The 19,336-nt window shown below is 39.1% G+C and overlaps 1 protein-coding gene across 6 annotated transcripts in view; it reads left to right on the top strand.

Annotated features, from left to right (window-relative positions):
* The window catches only part of LOC146318082 (disco-interacting protein 2 homolog C), a 257,932-nt gene that overhangs the window by 113,775 nt on the left and 124,821 nt on the right, over positions 1-19,336 (top strand). Inside the window, exon 1 of one of the 6 annotated variants that reach the window (XM_084731554.1) lies at positions 9,613-9,737. The exons of the other annotated variants lie outside the window; for them this stretch is intronic. Within the exon in view, the coding sequence (XP_084587680.1) occupies positions 9,731-9,737 (7 nt within the window). The 5' untranslated portion in view covers positions 9,613-9,730. Of the gene's footprint in view, positions 1-9,612; positions 9,738-19,336 lie in introns of those variants that run through there. 6 annotated transcript variants of the gene reach the window in all.

Below are 19,336 nucleotides of genomic sequence, written 5' to 3'. Positions count from 1 at the left end.
CATGCAGCCATAGACATGTGGAGATAGGACTAGTGATGCACCACTAGATCCAAATAGTATATTCAGTATAACCAGGTAGTATTCATTGTTTTTTAGTATATTTCTAATAATAATTAGCATTCTATCCATTTTTGTTTGTTCAGGTTTTTTAAATTTGGACTAATTATCACCCAGTTTTAAGTAAACTAGGCCTCACAAAGTGTAGTTTCATCATAAGTTGGTGATGTAAGCTACATTATTTATGGCTGTAATAAACAGAGTAGAAGAAGTAGAGGTCACGAACTGGAAACAAAACTGGCTGTTTGCCAACTGCCAATGAACCTCAAAGAATAAGACGAAAAAGAAACTAAACTTGTTGCCTCAGACACCTACGAGAGAAAAGTGGCAAGAGGTCAGGAATATTTTACAACTGTAGTTTCTCTTTCATTGGATAGTTAATGGCAACAGCTGAAAAAGATTTTTCTTTTTCTTCTGTCGGAGCTTATCAGTTGTGAGTTTATTGTTTGGAACGTCAGAACTTACTCAAAAAAAGTGCATATGCACATGAACTCTTCTTTGAAAAAGGCAAAAACCACCTCAAGTGAGCGTAAGAACATTTTGTGGAAATTAGGATGTTTTTTTTAATTTTACCTTTTCCAACAACATTTTCTAATGTGATACATAAAAATACACATAAATAAAATGCTGTTGGAAACATGTCCATACAGGCAAAATAACAAGCAACTGCAAAAAGTGCAAAACATATATAGTACAACCTACATTCCAGTTAACCCTACCTCTGTTAACTTATCCTGAAAATAACAATGATTTATGACATGTCTTGCTAATGCGGTGATGTTGCAATAAGCCTGTAAATAAAAGGAATGAAAATCAGGCATGACACAGCCGAGGGTTCAATAGGCTAATTTTTAATCTGTCACCTCTGTTACCACTGGGACTGAACATAATCTAAAGCATCACAAAGACCCGATGAGAGAGAGTGTTGTAGCTGCTGCAGTGCACCTCTCTGCGCTGTGTTGTACATTTCCTGGCTAACACAGCTGCTCCGCCGCTCTGTTCCCCCCTGAGATCACAGTCAGCTACACTGAGAGCCAAAGTCTGGGTCACCACTTCCTCCTTCTCTTCCTCCTCCTCCGTTTCTCCAGATTGCAGCTGGCGGATGTAATTGAATTAAGGAGGAAGCCTTGTCTTTTGGCCATTGATGCAGTAGAAAGATGGATGTGATGTATAGGATTGAGTACCTGTTGGTGTTTTTAGCTGGTCTTTGATTTAGAAGTGACTGCTAGGGATTGTACAATTTCAAGAAGCTTATTTTCCCTCTAATATTCTTGATTTATGCTGGGAAAGGATTTGCTGAACACTCATGCTGTTGTTTAGCCTCACAGTCATGTAGTATAGATATGCACAGCTGGGAGCTGCCCATTGCAACAGCTGTCTGTCCGCCAACTCGGCACATCTGCCAAAGCAATCAGGAGTTCAAGTGTTTTGCTCAAAGAAGATATTGGATTTTGTAGGCAATGGAGAGGGCTTCTTTTTCACTTCCACTGTCCAATTTTTTTTGTACCTTGAGGCCAAACTCTCCAGCACTGAAGAGTCAGAAAAACTGCCAACCCTGATGTCACACCCAAACAAACCAGTCCTGTCACTAAGATTTGAAATCAATTTTATTTTGGACCCTGAAAACATGAGTTTCTGCTTTGTTTGAAATTTGAAGGAAAACTCCACTCAAAATCTATTTTTTTTTTTTTTTGGGTGTATCATCACCACCAGTTTACTTGAAAGGTGACTTTTGAAAGGTTTGTGAGGTGATGTAGCTCACTATTTTGTCCACTGGGTGTTGTCAGTATAGGATGTTTCGGCTTTGTGCATCAACAGGTTCTTGCATCAGTAGCTGAAAACCCTTATTTTCTGATCAAGGAATACAGGAAGAAAATGTAAAATCAGAAAGTTCAGAGTGTTAAATTTACTAGAAATGCATTATGCAGAATTACTAAAGGTGTGTAAATTAATAGCCCGTCAAAGCAGCCCGTCAGTGGCCTCAAGTTTAGATGTAGCCACTACCGATTCCATCCAAAGAAAGTCTTGAACTGCTCATGCAGCTCCGCTTCTATTGTTGAGCCGTGTATTCAAAAAATTATTCCTTTTACTGATAAGTTGTTTAACACACTATTAAGGATGGCTTCCATTTGAGAACTGGTTCCATCAGAATCGTATGCCCCTGAATTTATCAATTCCTCTTATCGATGCTGTTGTGTAATCCAAAACAATGATGTCAAACTTGTGTGTCTATGCTGCTGGAAATGTTCAACTAAGAACTCAATCTGGCCTTGTTTCAGGAAGAAAGATGACAACAATGCTCATTATGATGGCTGTAAAATGATAATTTCCAGTAAGGGTTGAAACACCTGCTCCACAGAGGGATTCAAAGCCTCGGGATATATCAGCAGTGCCATGTATTTCACACTCTACACACAAGTTCCACTGCTTCCCAACTGAGCTGCCCAACCGTTACCAAGGGTAAATATCCTGTTGTAATAGTATCTGTGTCACGCAGGCAGACTTAGCAGCTTTTTTCTTGGATCAAGAATCAATAAAGAAACAAACTTATTAGCAGGATTGATAGTGTTATTAGTATTAATAAGATGTTATTAATTCAAATCCCTACATGCTATACTCAACAGAGAGTCACAACTACGAGGACATGACAAGGAATATGAGGGTATGGAAAAAGTAGCTTATGGTGTCTAATGGTAGCAAACTTTAAATTGATGTCACAGACATTACTAATCAGACTCAATGGTCTCACTCTTCTGTGGTTGTGCTACTTATATAGTGTCTTTTAACATGTAACAGATATATATTTCAATTATTTTAGAGCAAAAGATTGCTAATTTTAGGTTTTGTGCCATCCGGCATCCTCTAAGTTGAATTACTGCCTCCTTTTAGAAATAAATCCTTGTCATTGCCAATTAATCAGTTTCTCTCAGAAGACCAAACAGCCATCTTCAGCCCCACTAAATACCTCAGAGCAGGTACTTAGGAGGGCTATTGCAGGAAAGCAGGCTACTGGTGATGTTCATGTAGTTATTGTTCATAAAGCAACATATATTAGGAAATAATGGGAAATTAAAAGAGCTACTGCCCTGTCATTACCACTTGGCCACATTTCAGCAATAAATACATCATCATTGACAAAACCATTTTAACTTAAGGTGTTTTAGTTTCCTTGTCTATAGCTTTCAACTGTATCTCCAAGTCTTTGTCAGTGGTAGAGTTTACTCAGTTGTCATACAGATAGCTATTAGTTATTATCATGTAACTTAGAGTAAATATGGTCACGTCATAACCATGACCAGACTGTTGTTTCAGTCACTAAACAAGGACTGAGTTGATACCAGGGGCCAAAATGGATCAGTTACTCACCTGCCCTTTTGCCAAATTTCACAGGAATCTGTTCTTCGAAACATTCTCCAGGCAGAGAGCCAAACTAACTCATGGCAGAAAGAAAGATAACCTTTTTATTGCAGGGAAAAATAAGAAAACGTGTTTCAAGGTAGTTGATGGTGTTTTTGGCACAGACGGAAAGCAATCAAATGTCTTGGCAGGTTATACAAAGCAAATTAAACCCAACCTTTTACCCCCTTCAGTAGAAAATTGAGACGGGAGCTTGTGGGCTCCATTCACACACAATGCATTTTGGGAAGTGTGCGTCTATTTTGAGTATGTGTGGTCGCTCCTGTGGGTTCCCTCTAAGTAGCTTTTAGCAGGGTTTGATAAGACTTACACACACACATATACACACACACACTCAGTCTGTTAAACCCAGTAGTCTTACAGGCATTAAACCCCCATTTTCATTTTCTGTAAAGCAGCTTTTGTTTGAAGGCGTGTGAAATGCAACGGGCTCCCCTGATAACGCCGCACTTTGTAGGTTATCGACTGGCAGAGGTCCACGCTGAACTGATCTCTATCGGATCTTTACTGTGATGGGGCGCGTACTTTCTCACATGCCAGCTCCTGTTGGGTTATATCTTTAATCTTTCTTCACCTAAAGAGCTTTCAAGTTGTTTCTTTCCTCATTGCAGATGGCCAAGGATGGATTTGGGGATTATTTGTCATCATTTAGGCTGAAGGGAAGTAGAGAGGGCAGAATGGAGGAACGGGCAGGTTAGGAGAAAAGAGATCCTCTTTTATCTACACAAGCTGGATTTGACTTTTCCTGCCCACTTTTCTGCCAATATCTGCCCTCTTGAAGCAAATGGATCCTTGCCAGCTCCTGGGCTGGAAAGTGACCAATAAAAGTATAACAAAGAACCAACAAAAGTAAATTTTAAATTGAAGACCATTACAGTGTTATAACACACTTATCAGTAGTTTATAGACATGTACAAAGCTCTCACGTGTACATGTGTAAACCAAACTACTGAAGATATATTTATGATTAAAGTACTGTCTTATTAATAAGCATTCATATGACAATATGACAGGAGAAGAAAAAGAGCGAAAAAAGGAAAAGAAAATGTAAATGAAGAGTTATTTCAATTTTTAACCCCAACCATGATCTTATTCTAAACGCTACACTAGTATCATGGCTGTTTTTTTTTTTTTTTAGACAAACAACAGTCATAAAATATCCATCCAAAGTATTAGTTAACACTTCAGTTGATAAGTTTGTCAGGAGAATAAAAAAACAAATAAACTCTTAAACATAAACTTAATAAGTGAAGCTAAAGTTACTAATGTTGTTTGCTAGCCAGCTAGCTAACAGTACTCTGGTGGAGATAATTATGACTAATAGCAAAAAACTTCAAATATAAAACACATATTTGGCCACTAATGGTGTCTGTTACATTTATGTGCTGTTTGTATTTCTATTTTTGAAGTATGCTAGAGAGCTGAGGGTGACTGCTTCATTGACATTCTCACATTGTTGCCTTGGATAATATTTGTCTTTACATACCTTGTTGGATGCCGTGCAGTAGGTGGTGCAATTATCTTCTGTAAATGGACCCTCATGATTGTTAGCTAGCAGAGCTGGATGCCTGCAACATGACTCAGCATTTTCTGTTTGCAAAACCGTGTCCCGTATGTGTGTCAGTGCAGTTTCCATTAGTTTGATTGAGATTTGTTTTTATTGGAGAACTTCACACCGTAGCCATCCTGTTTTGACAGGAAGAACTCATTACAGTGACTGTAGATAAACGCTAAAATGTTTCTGTAACTGTAGAAATTTGTAAGTAAAGACCAGAGGACTCACACTCCTCTTCCATTCATCCCAATTTGTACTCAGTTTTTGTTTCTTCATTCATCTTGTCCTCTTCTAATTCTCTCAGTAGACTTACATTACTGTGTACCTACAGCCTATTCAGAGCTGACAGAGTGTGACTGAGGAGGTTTAGACTCCATGATGGGTTCAACAGAGGGTGAACTGGGGTCTGTTGCCCTCTCAGCAGTTGATTTAAGACCTTGGTTAAAATGACTTGAGTTTTCAACTGCTGCATGAAGTTTTTGCCCCAGTACAGTGTGTTGCTTGTGTCACCTGTGATGTACTGCACTCGTGAGAGAAATGTTTAAATCAAAGAAAAATGATTACTCAGAATCTCTGTGGTTCTGAATTTATTGTGCATGTGTTATAAGACAATACGACACACCTGCCCACCATCAAACCGCCTGAAACGTAGGAAGAATTCCAGTTGTTTCCCTGATATTCTGCTTGTTTATCTTAGAGACGTTCAAGACAACCACAAACTGCCAATTTTTACATCCCTAAAGCAGACATTTATAGTTTTCTCTCGACCCATGTCGCTCCATAAGGAGATCGAAGGGTAAGGTCAGGTGGAGTCAAGTGAACAGTTAGCATTTTGTGTTATTACTGCAGACAAACTGTCATGAGAGCTGCAGTTGTAAAAAAAAAAAAAAAAGTTTGTTTGTGTGATTTATGTGTTTGTCAGAGGTCTAACTGTCTCAGCCCTGAAGGTAAATATCATCTGACTGACAGCCAATTCTACCTGCACAGGTGCAAATGTTGTTTCGGTGTGCGAGTGTGTGGATGAGTGTGTGTGTGTGTGTGTGTTGGCTCAGTGGGACTGCAGCAGTATTGAGTATCAAAGGTTATCTCGTTCTATTTTGAGAATCTCTTCTGTAGGCAAATTTCTACTGGCTGTAGGATCCGGTCTGTTGGTCTCTCTCTCTCTCTCTCTCTCTCTCTCTCTCTCTCTCTCTCTCTCTCTCTCTCTCACACACACACACACACACACACACACACACACACACACACACACACACACACACACACACACACACACACACACACACACAGATATACACTCCCAATGTTCATCCAAAACATCTTGTGTATAGTCTTCTATATCTCTATTAAGAATATTGGCTTGAGATTAAAATAAGTCAACTTAAAAATGAAGACTTTTTGCACTGTCAGTCTGTCTCTGTTAAGTTTCCCTGTTTCTATTTTGGGAATCATTCCAGCAGGCAAATTTCTACTGGCTACAGGATCCAATCTCTTGGTGATATTTCCTTTACATCGCCCTATGAAATGTAATGAGGTGAAGCTTTCCACGTTATAAATAACCAAAACTCAAATTTTCAGTGTAGATCTATTATCACCTTTTTTGTTGGCTGAGAAGATGAAATGCTTCAGTCACATGACGTCACCGAAGCGAGGTGAGGAAGCCATTCGTATTTGACTATTTGGGGATTAGAGAGGGCTGGTTCATTGTGTGGCTCCCCATCCCATCCCTGACTCAACCAGATATTAAACCTGCTTGACCACTTTCAGGCATTTAAGAGGCATCGGGCTGCATTTTTGGGCAGCTCACACATAGGAATTCAGGCCTGATTTCCTTCTGGTCAGGGGGCTTTTTGTCAGGGAAAAAATCACTGTACTTTGAAGAGAAATCTCATCGTTATGAGTTTAAAGACTGCTGCAGAAAAGTTCTTTGGTCAGTCTCTGATTTGGTTTTTATTAATTGTGATGAACAGCAGAATAATATGAGTATATAAAATGTCTATAAAACTTCCTGTTATTACCAGAGATCATTAAACATCCCTTTAATGCATGTGTCAGCGGGTGAAAAACCTCATCAAAGAGCAGCGGAAACGTGTTTTTAATCTAAACCATGCATGGATCTACTGTAACAGACACATGACACTCAGCCTGGGTGATCTGCTGGAAAATCCTCGACCCCGAGTCGGTCCGCTCAGATCACAAGACGCCCAGCTAGACAGGGGACTTTCCTCGGACATGTAGGTCAGGTTGTTGAAGCTCAGAGTTGTGAGAAAATGGGCTCCCGGGAACTGCAGCGATGAACCTCTGCTGCAAACCTCTGTGTGTCCTTTGCTGTCTGTTTTCACTTCAGACTGCAGGAAATTAAATCACTCTGCAAGATTGTTTTGCTGCAGGATGACGTTTATTATTATGGTTGAATGTATCACATCATTTAGTTTTAATAGTTAATTATTTGACAGAGCTGTAGATCTTTTTGGAGGAGGGTTTGATATCTGGATAATTAGATGTGATGATCTCATGTTTTAGAATAAATGTGGGCAGCCTTAAGGCCTCAGTTTTTATTTTGAGCGTGGGAATATTCTGATGTGTTTGACCATCAGGAAACGATTGTCATTACAACGAGCAGCACAACACGGATCCCCCGGGTAGACAGGAATTCAAAGAGGCATGCAAGGATACGGTGAAAGTATTCGAGTCTGAGTCTCATCTACAAGAGCAGTAAAAGTGAGAATTCTTGATCCTGGTGACATTTTGGTTTTTTTTTATGTCCTTCACTGCAGTGTCTGCTCTGCACTTCACAGAGACCAGCTGCCAAACAGATGTCTGGGATTTTCTTTTGATGAAGTTTCTGTTGGTGGCGCTCTTTTGCTGTGCATCCACCAAATTCTTCTTCCATTTAGTGCAAACAAACCAGGAACTTACACCTCCCTTTTTCCCAGGAAGGATCTAGACAAGCAGTTGCAGTGTCAGTCTGTGGAAGTGACCTTTTTTTGGTATAAAAATAGGTGCGTTATTTACTTGAAGTGTTTAAGTTTTGTCGCTGAAGGCATCAAATGAGATGTTGCAGACTGGCTTGTTGGAGCCTGCAGGTGCAGTGGAGTTGAATTTGCTATGTTCAAGACAAGAGTCTGAAGAGACTGATTAACTCATGAAATTAAGTGAAAATGTTATGATAGTTCAAAGTTCTGATGTTGTGATGAGTCAGTTATAATCATATTTAGTTAAGAGCATCTTTTTTTCCCAATTTATCCTCTTTGTTGAAGGGCAGCTTCATGGATTTCACACATGAAAAGCTGTTTTCAGATATTAATTTTGATTTTTCTCACATGTCGCTAAGCACTGCACTCCTTAGTTACTGTTGCTACACCTCTCAAGGTTTCCATTCTTGCATTGCATATATGCAGTTTACGGTGAAAACGGTGGCAGATTTAACATTGAAATTGACACTGACATGTTTTAAAGCAAGAACCCTGTGAATATGTGTGTGTGTGTCTAAAGTTACACAACAGCTGCTTTTGTAATAATGACATTATTGCTAAAAGATTGAGGCTAAAGCTGGCTTACATCTCAGCAAACACTGTTTGGATGGTGAAATACAACAGGTATATCAAAAAAGTCAAAAAGTGTTTCAGGAGCAGGAGTCGTGTCTCTTTCTTCTCTTAGTGTCCATAAAAAGAGTATTGTTTGTCTTGCTATATAAATGTATTATGACAAAGTTCTCATGTTAAAATATCAATATTGTCTCAGTTTAGACTAATATATCAAATTTTAGCACAATCTGTAACATTGACAGGTGTAGAATATAATTGAGAACACAAGTCCCAGTGTAATTCTGAATATTTCAGTCAATATCAATAAATATGTCTGAGATTGCACCCTGATAATTATCACCATATTAATTTCATCCACATCGCCCCCCTTTTGTTGGCAGTTATCGCCATAGTAACCACCAGAGATGGGTGTTCCTGTTCCCGAGGGTTGGAAGCTGGGGATATGAGGACAGGCCCGGAGAGAAGTGTGTGTGTGTGTGTGTGTGTGTGTGTGTGTGTGTGTGTGTGTGTGTGTGTGTGTGTGTGTCCCCTCTCTCACCTCACTGTGAAGTCGGCCGACAAACAAACCAATTTGTTTGTTTTGCTGATGTCGCCCGGCAGCGTGTTTGGGCAGGCAGGTTTGGACCGTACCAACTGAGGGGAGACGGGGGGGACATGTTGTTTATATTCTCACACACACACACACACACACACGCACACACTCTGAACTGAGGTTAAAACTAGTTCCTTCCCAGGCTAAAAGAGGCCAGTAAACGGTGCAATAATTGCCAACCAATCCCCTGCTGCAAAGTGTGTGTGTGTATGTGTGTGTGTGTGTGTGTGTGTGTGTTAACAACAAAGGCAGCATCAGTAGCTAAATGTCAGCAGACACCTTCAGCTCTTTGTCTGTGTAGAGGAGGTTGACCTGCTCCTCTTTGAAACTAATAAGCTGCTTGTCTTTGTGTATGTGTGCTAATTGAGAGAGAGAGAGTGTGTGTGTGCGTGTGTGTGTGTGTGTGTGTGTGTTCCCCTGCCAATGGGGAATAAGCAAGCACTGTTTTCACACACTGAGTGGAGGGAGGACCACAGACGAGGACGGAGTCTCGTCTGAGAGGAGCATGAAGCTGAGTTTGACTGCTGTGTCACTTGTTTATTCCTGCTGCCTGTTAGCATTATGCTCGGTGAGTAGAAGGACGCACGCCTGTGTCTTCAGGTGTGTGTGTGTGTGTGTGTGTGTGTGTGTGTGCGTGAGCTGATTTTCTGGATCCAATTAGCCTAATTGGAGAAATGTTTCACAGTTCTTTGGCGTCACTTTGTTTGTTTTTCTCATTGATGGATGAAAGGAGTAACTGTGAGTTTTTTAATTTTTCAAAACTTTTACATTAACTTTGGTATGACTTTGGTTCTAGCAGAACTGCAAATGTCACTAACGGTACTATCATTTGTAGTAGTTCCAGTGGTAGTAGCAGTATAATATATTGTATAATGTTACTGTAGTTCTTCTCCACTGTGCTCTGTGTATCTTGCAGTGTGTGAGTCCTGTCTCTTGTGAGTTTGTGTACATGTTGATGATGTGATGAGTCATGTTGTGCTTGAGACAAATTCTGCTGACTCTACGTCTGTGGCCATTTAACTGCAGTGAAATGGGTTATATGATACCCTTTGCACCAATATGGTTTACATGCAAAAATAAGTGTGCAATGCACAAAAACGTGTGCTGATAAAACAAGATAAAGGACCACGGGGAGGTGAAGAACAGGTGCTCCCCTCAGAAAGTCAATTATTTTCTCTGTCAGAGCACCGCAGAGAGCGGTATGGCACTCATCAACCATCTTTTAAAAGGTTTTTGTGGTCAGTGAATTGCTAATCTAGCATGAAGCTTTGTTATTATTGTTAACAGTAGTTGAATAAACCTTACGCATGCTTTAGAATAGCAATGATCCCATATCACCCGAATGATGCTGCATTCAGGTCATACAGGAGTTACTGTAATTAATTATGAGTTTCCAACTTAGAAATAGCATTTGTTTTGACATTCAAGTTGAAATTATGACTGTGAACTGGGCATTTTCTTAAAGGAGACAAAGGACTGAAGCATAAAAACTTAGCAATGGCTGCATGAAAGTTGTGAACCTTGTTAACATTTTCCATTTGCAATGCAGATTCAGAAACACAAACCTTTCATGAACAAAAGCATGTCGATGCCTGTCATGGTTTTTGGGTGTTCTGCTCAGCTAACAAATGGAAATCATTCAACCTCACCAGATGCATCTACTATTGCAAAGTTTGCACTGGCTGTGTCTAAACTTTAGAAGTGTCTACCTTTGGACTTAAGATGTTATGTTGTACATTTATTATTCATGGCTGTTTCTTCTGTTGATACATCTATTAAGAAAAAAGTGCTTTATGGATATAAACTTAAGTTGCAGTTGAAGCATCAGCAGCAGAGTAGCAGTATGGTTACAGTCATTAGTTTTAGTAGAGTTCAAATTAATCCCACCTTTACCAAGAAGGGAAGCACACACCTTAAAGTGTATAAGATTTATGGGGTATATTGGCAGAAATTGCATATAATATTCTTAAGCATGTTTGAGAACGCCTCAATAATCCAGTGATATAATATATATTACTTGCATTCTGAAGCCAGCCATTCTCCGTTTTAATATTCTGATATGATACTTTTTTTACTTTAGCGAAAGATCGGAGTGCTTAGCCTAGTGATGATAGCAACAGCAGTAGTAGAAGTTATAAAAACAATAGCATGAGTAACAGGGGCAGTGTTAATGGTATTTGGTGATCATTTTAGTTCAGTACCTTTGAATTGTGCAGAATGTTCCCGTCTGATTAACTTGACTCACTCAGTCTGCATTTGAATGAACTGGCTGCACTAATGAAGCCACACGTTTAACACAAATTCATTTCCTCGATTGTCTCATGCGGTCAAACATAAATTGTTCTGGGGACTTTTCCACCCGGACCTTCTTATTGTGCGTGTAATGGTTTAATGGAGCTAAAGCCAGCACAGTTAGCTCCGTTTTTCCACAAGTGCGCTGGATACCCATAAATCATTTAAACTGAGTCCTGAAGTCCAGCTTCCATACATTTATAATTGGTATGTGCCACGCGGAAAAATGGTTACATGCTCCTCTCTCAAATTTTATGACGAGCAGAGGGGAAATGTGTTATTTAAACGCCTCTGACAAGTTATGTGCTCTAGCCATGTGTACTTTGTCTCTCACTCAGATGGGAAATGGTGTTAGCATTAGCATTTGTGGTTTTCTTTCTTTCTTTTTTTTCTTGTTTGCTTCTAGTTTGGAATAAAAAGAATAGAAAACTGACACTCCTAAACATTACACAGGCAAAAAGAGCAAAGGTGGCAAAAGTTCACAGATTCTTTACTTAAGCAAAAGGCCAGATACATGTGTGAAGAAAAGAATGAGTAGAGAAGTTGAATAATTACTTCTGCTTTTACCAAATATACTCAAAGCATATAATTCAAAATGTTGCCCTCTGAAGGACATTTCTTTTGTTTCTTTGCAAAGCTAACTGAACTTCACTTTTTCTCAGTGGTTACGGCCTCTGTCTGATCTTTTTTCGTCTTTTTTGTCCTCAATCTTTAATCTTTCATGCCAATTTTGTCTTGTTACATCTTAATGCCATTGTTTTCTTGTTATGACTTTCTTGTTGTTGTACGTCTTTGATGTCATTTTCATCTTGTTGCATCATCCCGTCTTTTTTCTTTTTACATCATTTACATTTTTTTCATCTTGTAACATTTTTTCTCTTGTTAGGTCTTTTTTTAATCTTATGTTTAATCTATATGATGTTTTTGTCTTGTGTTTTTTTTATCTTGTTGCATCCTTTTTTTTAATGTCTTTTTCATCTTGTTACATCTTTTGTCTTTTAAATGTTTTATGTCACTTTTGTCTTGTTACATCTTTTTTGTTCTTGTTATCTTTTTTATCTTATGTCACCTTTCCCTTCTTACATCTTTTACATTGGTTTTTGACTTGTAAATATTCTTTTTTGTCTTTTTGCTTCTTTTTTTGTCTTGTTAGGTATTTTTTGTTGTGTTTCGTCTTTACATCACAACTGTCTTGTTACATCTCTTTTGTCTTTTTTTTACGTTATTTTTATCTCATTGCGTCTTTTGTGCACCATTATGCACCGATAGATAAACCAAGGAATTATCCTTTCAATATGTTATTGTCCCATTAGGTTGTATAAAAATAATCAATAATTTCCCTCAAATGCATTAACAAGCCTGTTTTGAAAATACAGAAAGTACAGATATGTGTGTTAAAGAGAAGGGAGTAAAGGTGAAAAATTATCAGAGAAATAAATACTCAACTCAGATCCCTGAAAACTCTACTTAAATAGTTAAACAGTTACTTCCCACTTCTGAAAAACAGTCCAAAAATCTCTCTTAGTTTTGCTGTCCAGGGGAAACCTCACAATTTCAGAAAAAGTTTTCAGTTTTCTCGTCACACAGAAAATGGGGGGTTAGTTAAGGTGAACCATGAAAAGCACCACCTGACAGCAATGAAATGTAAAACCATGTAATGCAAAGTTCAGATGTATAGTGACAAACAAGCTTGATGTGCCTGTATCTGAGCTCCTTCCTGTGTGTGGAGGTGAGTTTCAATCCTGACTCAGCGTGTTGCTACTGCAAACACCTGCTGCCTCCAACTGCACACAGGACCTGCACTCACTCAGGGGCCTCTGTGTGTGTGTGTGTGTGTGTGTGTGTGTGTGTGTGTGGGTGTATGTGTGTGTGTGGGTGGGTGTATGTGTGTGTTCCTTTCCCTCTTTCCCGGGGGAGTCCTTGGGCGTTTCCTCTTGGCTCAACTGTGTGTTAATGTGTGTTTGTATGTGTTTTCATGGATGCAAAGCTCTCTGTGTGTGTGTGTGTGTGTGTGTGTGTGTGTGTGTGTATTGGGCTTTCTCTCTCCATCACTTTAGTTATGAGAATATGTCTCTAATCACAGCTTAAATGACAGTATTTAATGAAAAACCTGAGAAACCCCAAGATAAATGAAAATGCACCTGCTGCTTAAAGACTATTTGGTTAAATCTTACAGCAAGAGAAATGTGAATGATAATAAAGACAGTGTTGATAAGTATTACACCAGCAAGATATTTACGTTAAATTAAAGGCACTAAATTGTAATAATGACAGTTAATTTGACACCCTGCTTGAGATAATTAGGAGTCTCCATCTCACACTAGTTGTGTGAGGTGTGTTATGCAAAAAGGAAACACAGTCACACACAAGTCCAGTTTTCTTTTTTCTCTGAACCTTTATTTCTTTCCTCTTTATCAATAAACACATTCTCCCACTTCAACAAAGAAAATTAGTCCAGTATATTTAGTTTTTATTCTCTGGACTTCACACTCAAGCAAATTTGTACATATAGTACTGTAAACGTTTGCAGCCTCAATACAAGAATAAATGTTACTAAATGTAAAATAATAACAGAAATTGAATGTCTCATATTACTTCATCACTGCTCAGAGTAATGTATTACTGTAACACATTACTTATGTCGTTTGTTACCCTCAATACTGTTTTCACCATGTTAGCAACATGTGTGTAGGAATGCCAGAACTGTATCTGAACAACTACTGGATGGATTTTGTAGATAAGATCAATTGTGATAATTTTGGTGATTCTCTGCACCACCATCAGGTAAAAATATGTCCAAGACTTTGGTTTATGGCCAAATGCCCTCTAAATTAATAACATTCCCATCAGCCTCGGCTGTTCTTTGTGTTTAGTAGTAATTGCAGCTAATGTCAGAATGCTAACACGCTTAACTAACTGGTTTATTCCACTGGTCATGGTATGTCTGCGCCACAGGTTTGATCCATCCTTCACATATCTGCAGCCCCCACCAGCAGTGGAGCATGCTAGTCTGATTACGCCGACTTGCTCAGATTTTGTTGATTTGCCTCTTTCCTTGCACTTTGTGCTTCTACCATGTTCCTAAATAGTTTATTTTCTCTCTGCCTTTATGATTGCAAATGCATGGCATCTTTTATTTTGAAAATGGACCGCTTTCTCTCTTTTTCTGTGTCTGACTTCCTGCCTGCTTGCTCTGCTCTGCGCTAATTGAAACGGCAAGCGTTGTCTAGAATGGCAGCGATCAGTTCCAGCTGCCACAGCGTGGCCATAAGTCACCGCAGCCATGGCTGCATCAGTCAAGCATCACTATGTTAGCATTGTCACTTTGTACGTGTTAATGTTAGCATTTAGCTCAAAGCACAGCTGTGCATCACAGAGCTGCTAGCGTGGCTGCAGACTGAGTATTGCTTTATGTCTTTTTTTGTCTTCTTTCCATAATCTCAGATTCCTGCATCTGTTGGAGAGAAATATTAAGACAAACAGATATAGAGGGGTATGTTATGGTATTTTAGCTTCCACTGGCCCTGAGTCATACGACATATACCTCTTTTTCTCTCCTGTTTTTCCTCATTTTCTTACTTTTTTTCTTCTCTTCCTCCTCTGACTTTTTCTTCCTATTAAACATTTTTATGCCCTCGGTCCTCCATGTCTGTCCTCTATTTCTCTCTGTCTCTACTGTTGCAGTGTGGAAACAATAAAATCAACTCTGTTTCCTTTTTAGGTGCTGGACAGATGCAACGCTCCTCTCTCTCTCTCTTTCTCTTCATCTCTCTGCTTCATTTTATCAATGTAGCTCTTTCCCCTGCTTGTTCTTGTTCTTTCCTTCTCTTACTTTATCCTTCTCACTCTTTTCTTCATATTTCTGTCACACCCATCTCCCTCTCTGACTCAGTCTCTCTCTCTCTCTCCTTCTATTTCTCTGTCTCTCTCTCTCTCTCTTTGCCTGACTGTATATGGTCACAGACGCTCGGCTCTGCTGTTTCTCGACAAACTAAAGCTCTATACACACACATTCTCTCTCTGTGTGAAGTTGATTTAGTAGAGCAGAGTTTTGCCCTGAGGCTGCAGTTTTATGCAGAGCATATTTGTGCATAATATGGCCAAAAGTATGTGGACACCCGTATATTATCCATACGTGATAGTTCAGGGGTTTTCAAAGTGGGAGGTTTCCCATACGGCTCAGAATGATGCTCCTGAAGCTTTTCTAAAAAACAGTTTTAAACTATGTTGAACAAGCTTGTCTACAGGATCAAGTTGCTGCTACATGACTCTACAGATGTGCAGGAATTGACCCAAGCTGAAGGCAGTACCGTTTTCTGCCCACAGTTTAACACTTTGAAAACTCCAGTCATAGTTGAACATTTCAGTCCAGAAACATGGACATAAGAAACATGGACAGTTTTTCAGACTGAAGAGTTTGTTGTGTTATTACATAATCTGGAGGTCATGGCATCATCAGTTGCTATGGAGACTTCAGGAGCTCCCACAGATGTAGTGTAAGGAAGGGTTAATACATCAACCCTCGGTGCTTGACTGAGGGTCAAGGTTTAAGAGCAGACGAGCTTGACGTCAATGCCGGGGGTCACAGAGGGTGCAGGCTGCAATATGTATATCTTTGAGTGTCAATAATTCATAAGAAGCTTATAGAGTGGTCATACAGCCGTCATCAGGCTGCTGCATGCATATTTCAAAACAGTATAATGCACTTTACTTGGAGATTAATGCAGGACTGCAGCAGTATGGTGCACTATGAACTGGCTCTGAACTAAAGGCTATAGGATCTTCGTGTTGTTTTTACTTTCATTTACTCTCTTTACCTTTTCGTTTATTTTTCTATATTTACTTCACTTTAAAGTTTGTCCGATCCCCCAGACCTTTATTTTTCCACTTTTTTTCCCTGATCTGTGCGGTGCAAAGCAGATTCACTGTCTGTATTATGACTGCAGTTTGTGTTTATTACATTAACTTTTACTACAAACCGATAAACTCAATTTATGTGAATAATGCTCTGCTCCTGTCAGTCTTTAAACTGTTAAACCAAACTCCATTCTAAAAGTAGTGTTTTTTATGGAAAGTCTATATATTTTTTCACAGTTAAAATTTGAGCTATACCAACACTATGACTCTTTTCTAATTTGGTATTGATCTATTTACTTTACCATCATCAACTAACCTGTGATGAAGTGTTTGCCACAGACGTTCACCACATGTATTGACTGGCCTGGCACTACAGCGCTTGTTTTCACCAGATGAAAATGACAGTTCATACCACCCAGCAGGACAGATAGGGGAGGACATTAACACCTGAAAGCAAATAAATTGTTATGTTCGGTGGATGGTGATTTGCTTGCGGTGGTTATTGATCTTTAAGTCTTAAGATACATATTTAGATGTGGGTTTATTTTCCTTAATTTTTGTTGGTTGATTATCTCATAAATGCATTGTCAAATGAATTATTTCTGTTTAAGGTTAAAACTTGAAATAGGTGACATTTCATGAAAAAACTGACATTCTGAAGATGCATGAGTTACCTGGGCTGTATATTTCAATATTGTATGAATGAGTGTCTCACTTGTAGATATATTTCAGGATGGAGTATTTGAAGTTTATTGTATTCATTACAGGAATGTTTGTGTGAAGTGGCGACCTTTATAGTCCAAATGCATTTTATCTCCTGTCGGGGACAAACTGACTAAACTCCGAAATTTGTGTGTCTGATTCAGGGAGTTTAAAGTCGAAGGTTTCATCTTAGTCTAAACTGAAAACTTCTTTGATATGAAACATGTTGTCAGGCACTCTGTGTGTGTGTGTGTGTGTGTGTGTGTGTGTGTGTGTGTGTGTGTATGGACGAAGTGGAAGCCTCACAGTGCTTCACCAACTCTCTCTGACCTGACTCTAACGGCCTGTGGCAACATCCACAGCCCTGTTTTTCCCAGAAAGAAAGAGGCAGATAGACGATGAAGGAAAGAGTTTAGAATTGGGCAGTGGAGGAAAAGCAGAGCCTGAGTCATCCTCACCTCCTCTGAGTCTATTTAAAGATCTTCATCCTTCCATCCACATCAACTGCTTCTTCATTCCTGTCTCTGGACTAAGAATTGAGAAGTTTATTCCAGTTTATTACAACTTGGTTGTAATTTTCATTGTTTAATACTTAATTTCTTCTGGTAATAATATCATCATGAAATCATTTTAATGATTCATGATATTTTGTTGAATAAATTATTAATCCATTGATAGAAAAAAAAATCATTGTTAGGTTAATCCATAGTAAAGGTGAGATTACTACCAGCATTTTGGGTGCTCTCATGTAAAGTCTTCAAATCGAGTGGTTTACTTTCGTGATTCTCAATGTTTTTGGCTCAAGGACCCCCCAAAATGAAGCATTTACTTCTGACATTTCATGTTAAGAGTTTTGAGCTATAGTGATTAATAATAGTGATAATAGTGATTTGTAACATTTTGGGGTCATTAGATCAGGAAACACAGTGTTGCTTGAAAAGTAATAGTCAAACGACATATGTCTCACTCCTCAGGAAATGTGGCATTAGACCCAAATGCAGACAAAGCAAGCAGCAGGATGACGTCAGTGTTTTATTTGATGAGAAGTACAGGCAGGTTGTGGGAGGCAAACAGGCAGACAGATAGACAGGTTCAGGTACAAGTTTGTGTGATGCTCTAGTGCTGTGTTTCAAATTGCATACTTAAAAGTACAGTGCAGCTGCTCTTAGAAAGTACATACTGGTGCATGCAGTACGCATACAAGTCAGACTTACCAATGACAATAAATAAAGATAGATGACATGACTCCACTTCTTCCCACTGTACAAAAACGAAGCCAAAATATCCCAGATATGAGCACTGCTATCATGCGCTGGTGACACAATTTGGACAGTAGTGACCAGTGTTGGAACCACGTTATCAAGTTTCCGCCAATAAAACCAGCTGACTCAATCGTGAGCAGAGCTCAGCTGTCAATCATGGCATGAAACCCTGTTTTTTTTAAATCAAATAACTAATTAAGACCAAACGGATCAGAAAAATTTACACTTGAACAAACATCAGCATGGTAAGAAAGACCTAAAAATGATAGAAACCATCTCTGAGAAAAATGAAGTTGTCTTGTACTTTGAAGTTTTAGCTTGGCCCATGTCCTCTCTCTTAACACTGAGAGGCAGGATTTACGATACGCAGCCAGCCACCAGGGGGCGACCAAGGTGCTTTGCCTTCACTTTTGGGGAGCAGTGATCCTGTTAATTTCTAATATATGTTGTTGGTATATACTACTTGTCCTAACAGTGTGCCTTGAACTTTGACCCTCTTGCTGAAACGTGTTGCTGTCATCTCTCATTGCATCGTGGCCTACGTCGTCTGTCTGTCATCTCTGTGCGGCTCAGTTGGTGCGTCTTCCACTGCCCAGAGGATTGTGGGTTAGAATAGCCAGAAAAACATTCTGATGACCATGGAGTCCTACTGCAGATATGTACAGATACACATACAGAATTTGTTATCCTTTGTAGTACATGTTTTTCATTGCAGTCATATGACTTTATGTCACAACTGCTGCAACTAGGACTTAAATTTCCCTGACAACCACTGTATTCTTATTTACAGTAGTGATTTATTTTGCAGTAAAAGACACATAAAAACCTCAAATTCACAAATGGTGTATGTATGTATTACATATTTTAGGTCGTAGAGCAAAACAAAAAAATCTTTAAACTTTGTGACACATACAATTTACTCTTATTTGACAATGTTGATCTTGTCCAAGCGGTCACTCGTGACCAGGCTGATTGACCTGTCTCGCTGACTGACTGCCTGTCTTGCTGTCTGATTGGATGGAGATCATGAGCACAGCGGAGCTGTTACAATATC

This window comes from Lutjanus erythropterus, chromosome 12 (genome assembly GCF_056507025.1).
Source record: "Lutjanus erythropterus isolate fLutEry1 chromosome 12, fLutEry1.hap2, whole genome shotgun sequence".
NCBI lineage: Eukaryota > Metazoa > Chordata > Actinopteri > Lutjaniformes > Lutjanidae > Lutjanus > Lutjanus erythropterus.
This window is presented reverse-complemented; position numbering and strand designations above follow the sequence as displayed.